The sequence below is a fragment of the Cherax quadricarinatus genome, chromosome 37 (assembly GCF_038502225.1).
Source record: "Cherax quadricarinatus isolate ZL_2023a chromosome 37, ASM3850222v1, whole genome shotgun sequence".
Lineage (NCBI taxonomy): Eukaryota > Metazoa > Arthropoda > Malacostraca > Decapoda > Parastacidae > Cherax > Cherax quadricarinatus.
In genome coordinates this window covers 17,715,388-17,733,907 of record NC_091328.1, presented here as the reverse complement: position 1 = coordinate 17,733,907, position 18,520 = coordinate 17,715,388, and the positions used below count along the sequence as shown (strand labels likewise).

Sequence of the window (18,520 nt, the reverse complement as noted above, 5' to 3'; positions counted from 1 at the left end):
GCAGAAGAAGAAGTTGGTCTTAAAGTAAAGAATTTAGTCCATTGTGTGGTCCGAAACTGAGCGTGGAGAGGGAGTGCTTGACGTGTCGGTCGTTTCCGAGTAGAATGGGAAGGTAACGACGGAGCATCATCAGGAGATTGACGTTGGCGTTTAGGAGTAGGACCGGAGTTGGTCCGGCAGGAAATGGGTGGGCGATTCGAAAATTGCCGTACCGTAGAGGGAGAAGCCGGAAGCATAGTCAAAGGAGAGCGGAGTTCAGACAAATCGAAGGAGTCAGTCGAAGCCCCGGTACCTGAAGCGGGTGAGGAAACAGCACCAGCAAGAGGTACAGGGGCATCAGGAGTGTCCGAAGAGTGGTCTAAACACAAGGCAGGGTCAGAATGGGGTGCGGTATCAAGAAGGGGCCCGGGGGTAGTGGTTTCATGGACTAGGGCTGCCATGGTTAGGTTACTCCTTTGCTTTTTGTTTTTAAGAAAAAAAAAGAAAGAAGAAAAGAAAATAAAAATAAAAAAAAGAATAAAAAAAGGGGGGAGCGGGGAGGAATAGTTCCCAGGAGGAATGAAAGGGCCGGAAATCCCCCTCCGCGCCCAAGAGGACTCGACACCGCTAGTAGCGCAGATGCAGCATGGAACCCGTGCCATACCCTACCCTTCATGCCAGTAAACCAGCAATCTGGGATAGCAACCTCACATCTGCCGAGCTACCTCGGTGGACAAAAGAGAGGGCGGCCGGATATCCGCCACAAAGCATACCTCCTTCAGCCACCACCCCCGGAATCCGAAAGGTGGCTTCCAGAGATACACCCGTCGCCCAAAAGACACCCAAAGCCACTCCGGGATACCGGAGAGGGATCGGGACATCCCTAGGCAATCCAGATTCCACGGCAAACTACGCCACCGCCAAGAAACCTCAACGGAATGGGATGGACCCCGGTGTCCTTTCCCCTACCTAGGAACTAGCGCGCCTGTGGGAGAAATCACGAAGGCTAAAAAGAGGAAGGGCAAAAGGGAGGGGTGAGGAGGAGGAGGAGGAATGGAAAAAGGGGAGGATGGGGAGGATGGGATAGGGGAGGGGAGAATGGGGGGTAATTAGGTTCGGTCTGAGGAAGAAGACCGACAGGGCTAATTCCTCAGACCAAGAGCCTCTTCACCACGCCAAGGAGCCCCCCTTGAAGAGGCCTTCTTTCCTCAGCCTGATTACCTGGTCTTTGACTGTTAGTCTTCCTCTTAATGTGGCTATACAGAAGTTTCGGGTCAGACTTGCTGTTTTCGTATTATCACTGGGCCTCCCTCCTAATCTGTGCATACTCATTTCTGGCTCTTCGACTATTGTTTTAATTTTCCTTGGTCCTTTGCCTTCTGTGCTTTTTCCATTCTCTAGTTAACTTAGTTTTTGCCTCCCTACACCTTCAAGTAAACCAAGGGCTCATTCTGGTCTTCCCATTATTTCTGTTGCCCTTAGGAACAAACCTTTCCTCTGCCTCCTTGCATTTTGTTTTTACGTAATCCATCATATCGTTTACCAACTTTCCTACCAATTCTCTCTCCCACTGAACCTCCTGCAGGAAGTTCCTCATACCTGTGTACTCCCCTGTTTTATAGTTTGGCTTTTTCCATTCAACTCCTGTCACCCTCTCCACTTGTAACTTCACTATGTATTCAAAGCTTAGAACTACGTGATCACTAGCTCCAAGGGGGCCTCTCATATGTGATGTCTTCAATGTCCGAGCTGCTCAAGGTGAACACAAGGTCCAGTCTCGATGGTTCATCCTCCCCTCTCTCTCTGGTAGTGTCCCTAACATGTTGGTGCATGAGGTTTTCCAGTACCACATCCATCGTCTTGGCTCTCCATGTTTTGGAACCCCCATGTGGCTCCAGGTTTTCCCAGTCAATCTCCATGTAGTTGAAATTGCCCATAACCAGTAACTTTGTTCTGCTCGAGTGAGCCCTTCTGGCCACCTCAGCTAGTGTGTCCACCATTGCTTTGTTGCTCTCTTCATATTCCTCTCTTGGCCTCCTGCAGTTCTGTGGTGGGCTATACATCACTGCAATGACTACCTTATGTTCCCCAGACTGAATTGTACTTACTATGTAATCCCTTTCTCCAATCTCACCCATTAATTCCATTTCCTCAAATCCCCATCAGTTTTTAATGAGCAGTGCAACCCCTCCTCCCCCTCTGCTCCTTACCTCAAGATCTGATATACAGGTGGGAAGATTGCATCTGTCATTGTCTCAGTGAGTTTCGTTTCTTTGATTGCTATGATGTCTGGGAACATTTCATTGATTCTTTCATGCCACTCCTCACATTTATTTGTTATTCCATCTGTGTTCGTATACCAAGCCTTCAACTTCTTTTCTAAAACTGTGGTCCAGGGAGAATGGTGGGGTTGGGGGAGCAGGAGCCCTGGCGCGGGCCTATGAGGGGTTGTGGTGGGGGGTTGGGTTTGCGATGAGGGTGGTGGGGGCAGAGTGCCTATGGAGGGTTTTTGTAGGGGTGGGGTTTGTGATGGGGGTGGGAACAGAGGGAACAGTGTGTGGGTTTTGGTTTAGATTGTTCGGTTGCATTGAGGTTGTCGTGGTTGGATTCCCTCTGTGGGTGTTTCTAGAGGAGGGTGTGTTTGCTCTTCCACCTGGGTTTGGGTTCTCCTGCTTATCTCTGTCATTGCCTCTCATTCCTCCTTTCTTCTTTGTACCCTCTCTTTCAGTATCATCCTTTCTTCTTGTGTTCTGTCTTAATCGAGGTACACTTTCCGTTACTCTGGTTTGTCCCTTAGTCATGCTTTCTCCTGCAGGATCCTGTTTCAAGCTGATTCTGCCTTGAAAATAACTTTGGCCATTTTTTTTCCTATTGCAAACCACCTAATTCTCTGAAAATCTGTCAACTGGGTCATGTCATCTTCACCTACGGCTTTCATGATACTTTCAATCGTCTTTTTCTCCTCCTGTTTTCTTGCCTCAGGTTTCCCCTTCAACCTCCTTGAGCCTGTAGCAAAGACTGATCTCTTCCTTTCATCCTCCCACTAACTCCCTTTGCATCCAAGCCCCTCGCACACAAAACCTCCTTTACTCCCTCCAACCCTTCCTAGGCCGACCCCTATCCCACCTTCCCTCCACTACAGATTTATACGCTCTCGAAGTCATTTTGTTTTGTTGCATTCTCTCTACATGTCCGAACCACCTCAACAACCCCTCCTCAGCCCTCTGGATAATAGTTTTGGTAATCCCACACCTCTCCTAATTTCCAAACTACGAATTCTCTGCATTATATTCACACCACACATTGCCCTCAGACGTGACATCTCCAGTGCCTCCAGCCTTCTCCTCATTGCAACATTCATCACCCATGCTTCACACCCATACAAGAGTGTTGGTACAACTATACTCGCATACATTCCCCTCTTTGCTTCCACGGACAAAGTTCTTTGTCTCCACAGACTCCTAAGTGCACCACTCACCCTTTTCTCCTCATCAATTCTATGATTCACCTCATCCTTCGTAGACCCATCTGCTGACACGTCCACTCCTAAATATCTGAATACATTCACCTCCTCCATACTCTCTCCAATATGATATCCAATCTTTTTGTTATCCTCATAACCTTACTCTTTCCTGTATTCACTTTTAATTTTCTTTTACATACCCTACCAAATTCATCCACCAACTTCTCTTCAGAATCTCCCAAAAGCACAGTGTCATCAGCAAAGAGCAACTGTGACAACTCCCACTATGTTGGATTCTTTGTCTTTTAACTCTACACCTCTTACCAAGACCATAGCATTCACTTCTCTTACAACCCCATCTATAAATATATTGAACGACCATGGTGACATCACACATCCTTGTCTAAGGCCTGCTTTTACTGGGAAATAATCTCCCTCTCTCCTACATACTCTAACCTGAGCCTCACTATCCTCATAAAAACTCTTCACTGCTTTCAGTAACCTGCCTCCTATACCATACACCTGCAACCTCTGCCACATTGCCCCCCCCTATCCACCCTGTCATATGCCTTTTCTAAATCCATAAATGCCACAAAAACCTCTTTACCCTTATACTGTTCACTTATATGTTTCACTGTAAACACTTGGTCTACACATCCCCTACCTTTCCTAAAGCCTCCTTGTTCATCTGCTATCCTACTCTCCGTCTTACTCTTAATTCTTTCAATAACAACTCTACCATACACTTTACCAGGTATACTCAACAGACTTATTCACCTATAATTTTTGCACTCTCTTTTATCCCCTTTGCCTTTATACAAAGGAACTATGCATGCTCTCTGCCAATCCCTAGGTACCTTACCCTCTTCCATACATTTATTAAATAATAGCACCAACCACTCCAAAACTATATTCCCTCCTGCTTTTAACATTTCTATCTTTATCCCATCAATCTCAGCTGCCTTACCCCCTTTCATTCTACCCACTGCCTCACAAACTTCCCCACACTCGCAACTGGCTCTTCCTCACTCCTACAAGATGTTATTCCTCCTTGCACTATACACAAAATCACAGCTTCCCTATCTTCATCAACATTTAACAAATCCTCAAAATATTCCCTCCATCTTCCCAATACTTCTAACTCTCCTCTCCTATTTTTAACTGTCAAATTAATTTGTTCCCTAGGCTTCCTCAACTTATTAATGTCACTCCAAAACTTTTTCTTATTTTCAACAAAATTTGTTGATAATATCTCACTTGCTCTCTTTTTACATTGCTTCACCACTCTCTTAACCTCTCTTTTTCTCTGCATCACTTCTACTTTGTAAAAACCTCTCATATGCTAACTTTTTCTCCCTCACTACTCTTTACATCATCATTCCACCAGTCACTCTTCTTCCCTCCCGCACCCACTTTCCTGTAACCACAAACTTCTACTGAACACTAACACAACATTCTTAAACCTACCCCATACATCTTCGACCCCATTGCCTATACTCTCACTAGCCCATCTATCCTCCAATAGTTGTTTATATCTTACCCTAACTGCCTCCTCTTTTAGTTTATACACCTTCACCTCTCTCTTACTTGCTTCTTATATTTTCCTTGTATCCCATCTACCTTATACTCTCACTATAGCTACAACTAGAAAGTGATCTGATATATCTGTGGCCCCCTCTATAAACATGTACATCCTGAAGTCTACTCATCAGTCTTTTATCTACCAATACACAGTCCAGCAAACTACTGTCATTACGCCCTACATCATATCTTGTATACTTATTTTTCCTCTTTTTCTTAAAATGCGTATTACTTATAACTAAACCCCTTTCTATACAAAGTTCAATCAAAGGTTTCCATTATCATTTACACCTGGCACCCCAAACTTATCTACCACACCCTCTCTAAATGCTTCTCCTACTTTAGCATTTAGGTCCCCTACCACAATTACTCTCTCACTTGGTTCAAAGGTTCTTCCAAAATCTCTTCTCTCCTCTACACTCCTCTCTTCTCCAGGTGCATAGACGCTTATAATGACCCACTTTTCACATCTGACCCTTATTTTAATCCACATAATCCTTGAATTTACACATTTATATTCCCTCTTCTCCTTCCATAACTGATCCTTCAACATTATCACTACCCCTAACTCTCTCAGATACTCCTGACTTAATCCCATTTATTTCTCCCCACTGAAACTCGCCTACCCCCTTCAGCTTTGTTTCGCTTAGGGCCAGGACATCCAACTTCTTTTCATTCATAACATCAGCAATCATCTCTCTCTTATCATCCGCACTACATCCATGCACATTCAAGCATCCCAGCTTTATAAAGTTTTTCTTCTTCTCATTTTTAGTAAATATGTACAGGAGAAGGGGTTACTAGCCCATATATATATATAGTATACTAAATATTTTTATAGGTATTAGGCTGGTAGACAGCAACTGCCCAGGGAGGTACTACCGTCCTGCCAAGTGAGTTTAAAATGAAAGCCTGTAATTGTTTTACATGATGGTAGGATTGCTGGTGTCCTTTTTTCTGTCTCATGAGCATGCAAGATTTCAGGTATGTCTTGCTACCTCTACTTACACTTAGGTCACACTACACATGCATGTACAAGCACATATATACACACCCCTCTGGGTTTTCTTCTATTTTCTTTCTAGTTCTTATTCTTGTTTATTTCCTCTTATCTCCATGGGGAAGTGGAACATAATTCTTCCTCCGTAAGCCATGTGTGTTGTAAGAGGCGACTAAAATGCCGGGAGCAAGGGGCTAGTAACCTCTTCTCCTGTATATATTACTAAATGTAAAAGGAGGAACGTTCTTTTTCCTTTTGGGCCACCCTGCCTTGGTGGGATACGGCCGGTGTGTTAAAAGAAAGATATATATATATATATATTTTTTTTTAACAAGTCTGCTGTCTCCCACCGAGGCAGGGTGACCCAAAAAGAAAGAAAATTCCCAAAAAGAAAATACTTTCATCATTCAACACTTTCACCTCACTCTCACATAATCACTGCTTTTGCAGAGGTGCCAAGAATACAACAGTTTAGAAGTATATACGTATAAAAATACACAGTATATCCCTCCAAACTGCCAATATCCCAAACCCCTCCTTTAGAGTACAGGCATTTTACTTCCCATTTCCAGGACTCAAGTCCGGTTATATAAAATAACCGGTTTCCCTGAATCCCTTCACTAAATATTACCCAGCTCACACTCCAACAGCTCGTCAAGTCCCAAATACCATTTGTCTCCAGTCACTCCTATCTAACATGCTCACGCACGCTTGCTGGAAGTACAAACCCCTCGCCCACAACACCTCCTGTACCCCCTCCCTCCAACCTTTTTGAGGACGACCTCTACCCCGCCTTCCTTCCCCTACAGATTTATACGTTCTCCATGTCATTCTACTTTGATCCATTCTCTCTAAATGACCAAACCACCTCAAACCCTCTTCAGCCCTCTGACTAATACTTTTATTAACTCCACATCTTCTCCTAATTTCCACACTCCGAATTTTCTGCATAATATTTACACCACACATTGCCCTTAGGACATCTCCACTGCCTCCAACCGCCTCCTCGCCGCAGCATTTACAACCCAAGCTTCGCACCCATATAAGAGTGTTGGTACTACGTTATACTTTCATACATTCCCATGTATATCAATGCACCACACAGAAACAAGCAGGTATATGTAGAGAAAGATCAGAGTCAGCAGGATTCGAACCTACTACAGGGAGACTGGCATGGTTTCCCAAGTAATGCTCTAGACCACTCAGCCACAAATGCCTCAAAAGCTGGGTATTATTATTATTATAATCAAGGGGGAAGCGCTAAACCCGTAGGATTATACAGCGCCTGTGGGGGGATGTGGAAGGTATTCAGGCTTAATTCAGGGAACTGGAGCACAGATTCAATTCCCTGAATCAAGAGTCCCTCACCAGCGTCAAGGAGCCTTCCTTGAGGGGTCAAAAGCTGGGTAGCGTGGTTTACAAGCCATGTTTCTTCCCAGCCCGGACACATCAGCAAGCCTCAAGCATGGTTTCAAGCTATTTCATTCTTCTCTTTATGTTCTGACCTCACAAGCGATTTTTGCATCAGTGCACCAAGCATTGAAATAAAAATCGCTTGCGAGGGTGGCAGGAATGTTGCAGTTAGAATTGTGGTGTCAGAAAACTTCTCGCGAGAGCATGATTGAGTGAATGTGCTTCCATTTTTTAGGTCACCCTACTTTGGTGGGAGACAGCTGATAAAAAAAAAACATATACATGTATACTGTATATATATTCCATAAAATGCTTAATACAAGGGGTCATGAAATACCTGAGAAATGTAGAGCAAACAGATTTGATATAAGAAGGGTAACTAATCCAGTTCCCTACAATAGAACAAAGACATTTTCCCTCTAAGGGTTATATGGTGAGATGCTCATTTCATTTCTTAGTGTCATCATCAACTCTGCATATTCCATTGACCGCTTTTGATGCTGCACTTCTAAAATTGATGCTGGTGTTGGAAAAAAATATATTAAGTTTGTTATGGTTATAAAAACACATTTCATCAGCAGTCTTTTTTTTTTTTTTTTTACCTATTTTTGCAGACTGGTCACATCGTACACAAGGCTACAACAAAATGCCTTGACAGAGGTGATAAGCAATCCATGGATGATGTGTTTGTGACGGATTGTGCAAATTCACGGACTCAACAGTGGTGGTTTGATCACTACAACTTATCTTATTGAACATAGGTTCTCTAGAAGGATTATAAGCTTAAAATTTACTTTTAAAAACTTAATTCTAGTAATTCTCACACATTAGATAAACACAGATTGTATGTTGTAACTGATAAAGTGAATAATGTAACTTTCTTATTCCAAGCTATTAAAAAAAAAAAGATCTTATCTGATATGTGGTTCACTGTGCAGAGCAGCTTTTAATTTTTTTTCTGCAGATGGCTATAAATTCTAAAAATAAAACATGTGGTACTATATATGTATTATTAATATTGAAAACAATCAGTAAACCCTTGTATGGTACCATGGTATATAACTCAAAACTAATTAGGCAGCTAGTCATGTATCACTTTAAGGGTCATTTGTTTATAAAAGGGGGGTCAAATGAAAACTAAATATTGGCAGAATCATGCCTTTAATACAGATTGCTGGTGATGAATGATGTATTACATTTCCTGCAGGTTTTTCCTTACCTTTCAGTACAGTACATATGCACCAGTAAACTGATCTGCATAATTTCTAACATTTTTGTTAATGATATTCATTGCTATATTCTTGATTTTTTTCATTTATATGTATTTTTTAGAATTTAAGGTAAAACTACAATTGTCTGTATATTGTAAACTCTACAGTAGATTTCCCTGCATTTCTTCTTACCACATGCTCTCTAAAACTTCCATTGAATCTTACTGCTTTTGCTGAAGAGCAGCAGATTACAGGTAAGCAGACATGTTTGCCAGCCAGTACAACAGGATTTGCTGTTTGCAAAGAGCAGCACTAGATGTTTCGTTTTCATTTGACTCTCCTTTCCAGCACTGGAGCTGTTTATTGCAAGTTCCTACTTTTGTAATTTGGCAATTCTCAGAAAGTTAAATTTCTAACTTGCATTTTTACAATGTTTAAGAAAATATATACTGGTAATATCCATGTCTTTAGAGAAACCACAGTCGATTCTCAAATTACATTATAATCTTTTGTAATATCTAGCCGTAAACAAATGTTATATACAGCCTCTTCTCGCTTAACGACGGAGTTCCGTTTCTAAGGCTACATTGGTAAACAAATTTGTTGCTAAATGAGGAGCATACTATAATGGTAGTTGGTTTGTGTCAACCATCATTGATATTGTTTTAATGTCACCTTTGCACCATTTATAACATTTCTGGTGTATTTTTTAATGTTTATTAGTAATGTACTGTATATTGTAATACACAGAATAGAGGAAATCAACTCTAATATAAATTATTTAGGTATGCATACTGGTCAGAGAGCCCGTCGTAGTCTGAGTCATCAGTAAATAAGTATGTCGCTAAGTGAGGAGAGGCTGTATTTGCATCATAAAAAAATTAAATTTTAATATTCTCTTGTTAAAATACAGTAATGTATAAAGTACTCCTTTGCAATGAATGAGGGTTGTTGTCCAAGAAAATATTTGAAAAAAATTTGTTCAAGGCTAACCTAACTTGGCTCAGACCTAACATCCTCAGCAAACGACAAAAATGTAAATGGACATCACTCAGATGTAATACAAACAATACATTATTTACATGTCAAACCTAATTATTTTTATAGTGGATGGTTACTAAAACACACAATTTGAACATTTAAACACGGTAAACTATTCCTTTGGTGATGTTGCACTGCTTTGACCAGTCTTGCCATTAATAAACAACAACTATAGTAAAAAAAATATCTAATGCTTACAGATATTAGCTTGATACATTTTCTAGGTTTAGTAAATGTAAACTTTTTAATTATTTGCATGTGGTTTTGCTTTTTAGATGCAACACAGCTTTGCACAGTACTGTATAGGGTTGAACTTTCATATTAGCTACCTAACACACAAGCTTATCCTGTATTTTCTTTCTATGTTAACTTGGTTTTATCTTTCATATTAATTTTTAGAACGAAAACAAAATGTACATTTGTTCAACAAAATTAATCCTCCCTTTCTCTATAATACAGTGGTACCTCAAGTTATGAACTTAATTCCAGAAGGCTGTTTGAGTGCTGATACTGAACAAATTTGTTCCCACAAGGAATAATGTAAATTAGATTAGTCCGTTTCACACCCACAAAAGCGCTTACAAAAATACACTTACATAATTGTTCGAGTTGGGAGCTGTTTGAAACTTGAGGTATCACTGCATAGTGGAACCTCGGTTTCTGTCTTTAATTTGTTCCAGAAAGTCTGACGAAAACCGAATCAATATTGCCCATAAGAAATAATGTAAATCCAATTAATCCATTCCAGACACCCAAAAGTATTAACAAAAAATATATTTTATAGAGAATAACTATAATTTTACATACAGAAAACAATGAGAAATAAATATAAAGGATAATGAAATGGATAAATGAACATTTAACATAACTTTTACCATTATTGAAGACTCTTGTTGGCGTATGGAAGACGGCAAGGAGGGGAGAGGTTATTGTTTGGAAGGGGAAATCCTCTTCTATAAGGACTTCAGGTATCAAGTCCCTGTCTGGGGTTACTTCCCTTCTTTGTCTTTTATTGGCACTAGGACCAGCTTGAGAGTCACTGGACCCCTGTCGCACAAAGAATTTGTCCAGAGAGGTCTGTTTCTGGTGTCTCTTAAGATTTGCCTAAAATGGGTCAAGGCACTGTCACTGAACATGTTGCAGACACACCTTGCAATAGCTTTGTTAGGGTGATATTTCTCCACAAAACTTTGCTACTCACTCCACTTTGCGCACACATCCTTAATTACTGAAGAAAGCACATTCTCCCCTCTCCCTCCTCCCCTGAAGCAATTTCCTCAACTGTGATCTGTTGCTGTTCCAGTTGAAGGTGTTGCAGCTCTTCAGTGGTTAGCTCTTCCCTGTGGACTTCCCCAAAGCCACAATAGATTCCACAACAGATGTAGGGTTGTCATGGTCAGCCTCAAACCTTTCAAAATCCTTCTCTTGGACACATTCTGGCCACAATTTCTCGCCTTCTTTATCAAAGGGTTGGCACTCGGAACTTTCTTTGGCCCCATGGTGGCTTATTTAGCATTGCATACAATAAACAAGCACAAAAAACAATGGATTATTATGAAATGTTTCGTATGAAAGCCCAGGGTAATGTTCACTCAGTGAAAAACAAAGCCAGACTGACTCAGAACATGTGCATGGGATGCTTTGTGTGGGCATGGGCAGGAGGACACATTCAGTACGGCAGACAACAACCGAGGGAATTAACGAAAACTGGGACAAAATTTTGACAAAAAGTCGTCAAAAACTGAATTCAACTAAAACCAGGGCAAACAAAAACCGAGGTTCCACTGTATTTCATGATATAGTAAAAGAGTTCATACAGTAACCAAAAGTGAGGACATTCTGTATTAGAAGTTAACATTATTTTAAAGCTACAGAATGTTTATTTTCATGTGCGAGATATGTACAGGTACTAATGCCATTTAACCACAAAGCTCACAAATGTTGTACAGTGGAGCCTCGATTATTCAAAATAGCCAAAACCATAATCTTTTAGATTAATTACTATTTTATGCTAAACAAAGTTACTATGATAGTCTTACTAGGCTCCAAGATTTTCATCAGTATTGCAGTTGACACTTCTTTAGCATAGTTTCTGTTACTGCACTGTTTTTTCATGATCACCAACACTGGTAAGAGATATAGGAGATAGTAATGAGTGATCAGAACTATGTATTAAAATACAGTTTACCATATATAATCCTAGTTAAGACATGCTGTCTGGCTAATTATTGAATTTGAACAAGTAGGTCCAGATAAAGTAACAGTTATGAAAAAATGTATAAAAAATTATATTTTACAGTATCTCATTCTTATTACAGTATTGCATTAAAATATCTTAATTTGTTTTTTTCATTTCATTGTCTAGTATTTAAAATTCTTAAAAATGTAATGATGATAACATTAGCAGCTCTGGGTACTTGTGCATTAAAATATACAATGAAAAAATATTTATTTTGGTGACAGTCATTATTACATATGTTTTGGTTAAAGAGTTTGTTTGTAAGCAGCAGCAATGTAAAGTCACAGTTTACCAGTGATTCAAACAAGCCTCTAAACACCACATTCTGACGTCTCATTATTTAGTCGTGTTTATATCAACTTGAATTAAAAAACTAAATTTACCCCAAAGATAACAACAGAAGTGCACAGCAGGCCTACTGAACCATGCAAGACAGGTCCTACTTGCACTCATCCAGTCCCATTCATATACAGTATTTGTCTAATTTGTTTTTAAAACTTCCCATAATCGTAAAGCTACCCCTCACATAAAGATATTGTTTGTCTAATACCATACTCCCTCAGTTTAGCTTATTCCATGTTAAAATTGTTTCATCACTTCTACCTGTTGCTGGATTAATAACAGTTCTTTCCCTATTTATTGAATTGCTTGATTTTCCAACACTTGCATCACTTTCCTGCAGTGGCCATTCCTTTAACATCTTTCATTCAGCTATCTTTCTTATCAAAATCACCAGCATGCAAACACTGGTTTAGAATTACATTGCTTATCACTTTGTTACTACATACATGTACTATCAGCATGTAAGCAAAACTTCAAGTAAAGTAACAATGCATGGTGCTACTGCTGCACCAACAATTTGGATTGGCTTTCAATAAAAACAGGGTGCCATCTTAATGTGATAGGCCTGAAAATAATTAATATAGTACTGATAGCAACCATTTTTTTTTTAATTCAAGATTTTTGGCTTATGAAACATAGGATAAATACAATTCAATTATATATACAATAAGTGACCAATTATAATTGTAAAACTGCATTCATAAAATATGCAAACATGACACTATGCAATATAAAATATCTTTTTCATGCATTTTATTTATGATTTTATTTTATATTGCAGTGTATAGTATTTAGGTGGTTTTAATGAAGAGCCAAGAATAGGCATGTACACCAAGAGGTACATGTATCTATGTATATGTACTGAAAGGTATGTAGTCTCAATGTATACACACAGTTTTACTTCAACCCCTGTTTTAGAGGTTTAAGTATTATTATTACATTCGTGGGATCATACAGCACCTAGAGAATAGGAGGGATTCAGGTCTGATCCAAGGAAGGGGAGCACAGGTCCAATTCCTTGAACTGAAAGGCCCTCACTGGCTTCAAGGATCCTCCACAGACGGAGATAAGTTTTTTGATTGGTGGTGTACAGGTGAAATGCAGCCTTAAGACCCTCTTCAATCCAGTAAACTTTAAAAATAACCATCCGACCACTGAAAAGTTGGCAGTATAACTGATGGTGAGCCCACTCCTTAGGCCTCTGAGGCAATCTACCATTTTTCCTTAAGAACTTCTTAACTGAAAGACATTTCTGTGTTCGGGTTAATATGCTTTCCCCGGATTTTGTCCAAGCTGAAGGTGCCCCCCAGGGCTGTGTTCTGAGCACAACACTTTCTCCTTGATATAAATGATCTGGCCTCTGTTCTTCCATCCAGTATTTGGTCATCGCTTTATGTTGATGACTTCACTATAGCTTGTGCAGGCACTGACTCGCCTCATTGCAGTTTCTCTCCAGCATGCGGTCAACCGTGTTTCCAATTGGGCCACCACTCATAAGTTTAAATTTTCTAGTACTAAAACTCGCCAAATTACTTTCACTAGATGTTCTGTCATCTCTGATCATCCATTGTACCTATATGGCTCGCGTATCCCAGAATGTGACACAATCAGGTTTCTAGGCCTTCTGTTTGACCGTAGGTTATCCTGGAAACCTCGCATTACCTTTCTGAATGCAACTTGTCATAGCCTGCTGAACCTCCTTAAAACCCTCTCTCATCTTTCATGGGGGGCTGATCGTAGAACTCCCCTTTGGCTACACTTGGCCCTAATTTTATCAAAACTTGATTATGGCGACCAGACATTCAGCGGCCTCTCCTGCAACTCTCTCTAGCCTTAATCCCATCCATCACCAGGGATTATGTTTATGCCTTGATGCTTTTCGCTCTTCATCAGTTGAGAGCCTCTGTGTAGAGGTGAACGTTTCATCCTTGTCAGATCACCGTGATGCTCATTGCCTGCGCTATTATGTTCGCTCTTGTGACCGCCACAATCCTTCCATATATAGGATAGTCACTGATATTAGTAGATATTCTTTATTTGTTCGTTGCTCCTGTTTACTCCGTCCCTTTTCTCTCTGCCTACATTCGCTCATCTTCTCTTCAGTTACCATCTTTCTGTGTTCATGTAGCATCTCACTTTTCCCTACCCCCTCGGGAAGTTCCGATGGTTCGTGTCTGTTCTTTCTCACGGCCATGCGTGAAAGCCCAACTGCCTATGGTGGCTTCTCGCTCTCTTTTTCTTAACCACTTCCAATCTCATTCTCATGCCATCGCAGTGTACACCGATGGTTCCAAGTCTTCTGACGGCGTAGGATTCACAGCAGTGTTTCTGGACAGTGTAGTGCGAGGGCATTTATTATCCCCGGCTAGCAATTTTATGGCTGAATTGTATGCCATTCTTGTAGCACTTCTCCGTATTGCATCTATACCTGTGTCACCATTTGTGATCGTTTGACTCCCTTAGTGTTTCACAGGCTATACGAAAATTTGATACACCTCATCCCCTGGTTCTTCGTATCCAACTTTGGTTACGCCATATCTCTAGCAAGCATACAGATATTGTTTTTGTTGGGTCCCCAGTCATGTTAACATATAGGGCAATGACCGGGCAGACAGTGCTGCATGGTCAGCAGTACATGACCTCCCAGCTGCATATAGAGGTGTTCCATTCACAGACTATTTTGCTGTAATTGCTGCCCACCTTCACACCAGTTGGCAACAACGTTGGTCTGATCTGCTCTATAATAAACTACATTCTGTTAAAATGAGTATAGGTTTCTGGCCATCATCTTATCAGTGTTGAGGTTGAGAGACTACTCTCTCCCGTCTTCGCATCGGCCACACTCGTCTTACTCACGGGCATCTCATGGAGAGGCACCCTGTTCCACTCTGAGAATTGTCAGGTTCCAGTTTCTGTTAGCCATATTCTGTTGAACTGCTCACTATCAATGAGCACACAGAATTTACCTCTAACGTCGTCACCTCTTTACTGCCCTTACTTTACCTTCCCGTCTTGCTGATGGTCCCTCTAACCCAGACTCTCTCATTGACTTTTTGACAGCAACTGATTTACCGCACAAACTCGGATGACGATTATGGCCCCTTCTACCTCAATCTCTTGCTACCCTCTACCCCTGCACTATCCACTGCCCTGCTGCACTCCATGACTTAATAATCATCCCTCTCCCTCTTGCTACCCATTACTTCTGCATCCTTCCATGCCTGGCAGCCCTGTGTAACCCTTGTAGGTTTAGTGCTTCTTTTTTATTATAATAATAACTGATGGTGAGTTTAAAGCAGGGAAAAGGTAAATGCAATGGTATTTTATTTTTAGGAAAAGAAATACTGTACCACAAAAACAGCCTCATGCTCAGGAGCACTACTGAACCTTAAAAGTTTCCAAGATCATGTTTTATCAAGGATTTTGTCTTTAACAAGAGTCTTGCATTGCAGTAATACTGCATTTCAACCTGTGGTTATGCAAAGACAGAACAAATGAAACACATAATGCTTTCATAAAAATTATATGTAGTACCTGGAGTCTACTTGGAGGGTGTTCTGGGGAGGCAACCTCCCTCCAGCCCAGCCCATCACCAGGCTTTATGTTTGTAGTCTGTATAACCCTTGTGATTTAGTGCTTCTTTTTTATTATAATAATAATTTATGTTTGTAGTGATTTTCAGTATTTTAGTTATAAAATCTACCTAATAAACAGAAATCACATTATGCACTAAAATAATTTTCAGGCACCATAACATTTATAAATATAGATACACTTTTATGAGAGGTACATATTTTGAAGCCCTGTTACCCTCAAGCACAAATAAGTTTTTTTTAGTCAAGTATTCTAATCATGCAGAGCACTGTAGCTTTCACTTTCACCATGTCAAAATATTCGATAAGCAATTGTGTAGTTAAAATATTTCAAGGAATACAGTAGTATCTATAAAACTGTTTTTAAATGTTTATAGTATTCTTACTATATATGTTCTATAAATTCTAAATTTTATCTTTCACAAATGACATTCACATTTAAGAATTTCTATAAAATGGAAGTTAAGCCAGGTTGTCAGCTTGTGAAGCATCCTCCTCTAGCCTTGAAACATTTTAAAGACTGGAAATTATTACACAAACTATAGAAATCTTTTTGCTTTTATCTAGATAACTTGAGAACATTAAGATATGAATACAAGCAATAGGCATCTAAACATATCTCTCTTATTTGTACAGTATATATACCATAATTTCAGGGTAATTATAAATATTCTGATTTCTTGGATAACTGTAAATAGTAGTACTGTAGCATAATTTAGCTGTTATGTCAGGGGCATACATGTACTCCACACACATTAACCTGCTTAGAATATGTAATTTCTTATGAAGATAAGAGTTACTGCCCACCAAAGTTATGCTACATGTGGTGATAGTACTTTAGAGTTGCTGCTGATCTTTTATAAGATTTTGCTTATTGCTCTGGAATAGCACCAAGGCAATAATATTGGTACCACTAGGCTACCTCTTTTTTTGGTGTTATAATATTTATAGCATCTTTTTGTCATTCCATCCAGAACTATCATCTGTTTTGACCACAACTATAAAGGCTGCAAAATATATTTTAATTCATAAGGGTAAAGAATTTATTTATTTTTCATTTCTAAAGCACTTTTTCTTTTTAAATATTACATATTGCTCTAAAGATCAACATTAGAATTTTCAATACTGCCCAAATTCACTATTTTTATATTGTTGTTCCTGTTACAGCACAGTTTTTGGTGTATGAAATGTACAACTCATCCTCCTAAGCAAACTAAGAATTTTATACACATTTTAATTTGAGACTGTCAACAATGTTGCATTTTTTTTTTTTACTCTCATGCTACGTAAGTGGCTCCCAGTTTTTTGTTTGTGAATGAGGTTATAGTCTCACCTTAATGCATCTAATTGTACTAATGTTAATGCACACTATAATTAGTTAAATTTGGTTAATGTTAACAAACTAGCTAACCTAAATTGCACATATACCCAGAAATTGGTTTAAGCATATAAAGTAAAAACAAATGCTGACATTAATAGGACAGGCTGGAAATAAAATGTTTTACAAACTTCACTCCTGAAGATTTGATATTTTCAGTAAACTGGATGGGTGTGTGTAGTACTAGTGTCTCAATGCAACAGTGTCCAGCTTAACGAAAAGGGTAAAAAAGTGACAACAAAAGTTAAAATTACTGTGGTAAAAGCTATTTCATTGCTTCCCAATACTTCTCTGCTCAAGAAAATACAGAAAAAATATGAATATGTACACAATTTTAAAATTTATTTCTTAGTAATTGATAAGCCATATTCTTGTTGGATACGTGCATTACATGTTGTAAGGGTGCCGTTTAGAATTGAACTTACAGAAGCACTTAAAGAGGTACATATTGTAAAACTGTAAGAAATGACTGGCAGCTAGATAAATTCTGATAAGGTGGATTAGTAGGATACTCTGAAAATGTTAAATATAACCGCTGTTACACATTTATCATCTTATTCAATACTAATTCATTAAGAAAAAGGTGACTGGTCCTCTGTTATTTTCTTACATTTGCAATTAGATTATCAATTATACACTGTTTTATAATGCAGCACTATAGCTTGTTTATACAAGTTATACATGTATAAAAATATGGCACAAGCCATACATTTTGTGTGAAAATTTTTACACATGCTTGTGTATTAGGGTAGTGTACATGAAGAGTAACTGAACATAAAAATTAGAAGGTTCCTGGGACCATAGATATACATATTGCACTTAAAAAAAAAAAAATTCCACTCATACTAGATTGCATTTAATACTATATAATTTAAAGAAAAAATTCCTTGGTTTATTTTTATACGAGTGTACACAATACATTTTAGTGAACACTGTAATCTAATTTATGCTTTATTAAGATAGTTGTATTAAATAACAAATAACTGCTATACAATGTCTATTGTACTTAAGTTTTATCATTTATTTTCAAATAAATTACTGTACTGTAGTAATACTGAATCAAATTGTTGATCTTTCAACAACTCTGAAAATATAGATTTAATATATAAAAAAATAAACAAGTTCGTCAGTATTTCACTCTGAAGATGTTGAACATCTTAATGTTTAAATAAGATGATCCTGCACCAGCCTAAGGCATTGTCCTTAAAGATTCGATTATACTATCTTATTGTTTAATGCCCTTACCGTGCTTAACTAATGAGCATATATTTTCATGGAGA

General features: G+C 39.0%; 1 protein-coding gene across 2 annotated transcripts in view; it reads left to right on the top strand.

Moving 5' to 3' along the window:
* LOC128701316 (Polypeptide N-Acetylgalactosaminyltransferase 1) overlaps window positions 1–18,172 on the top strand; it is a 631,487-nt gene extending 613,315 nt beyond the window's left edge. For both annotated transcript variants that reach the window (XM_053794984.2, XM_070091925.1), the window contains exon 11: window positions 8,051–18,172. In XM_053794984.2, the coding sequence (XP_053650959.2) occupies window positions 8,051–8,191 (141 nt within the window). In that variant the 3' untranslated portion in view covers window positions 8,192–18,172. The remainder of the gene's footprint in view (window positions 1–8,050) is intronic.
* Window positions 18,173–18,520: the final 348 nt, after the last annotated feature.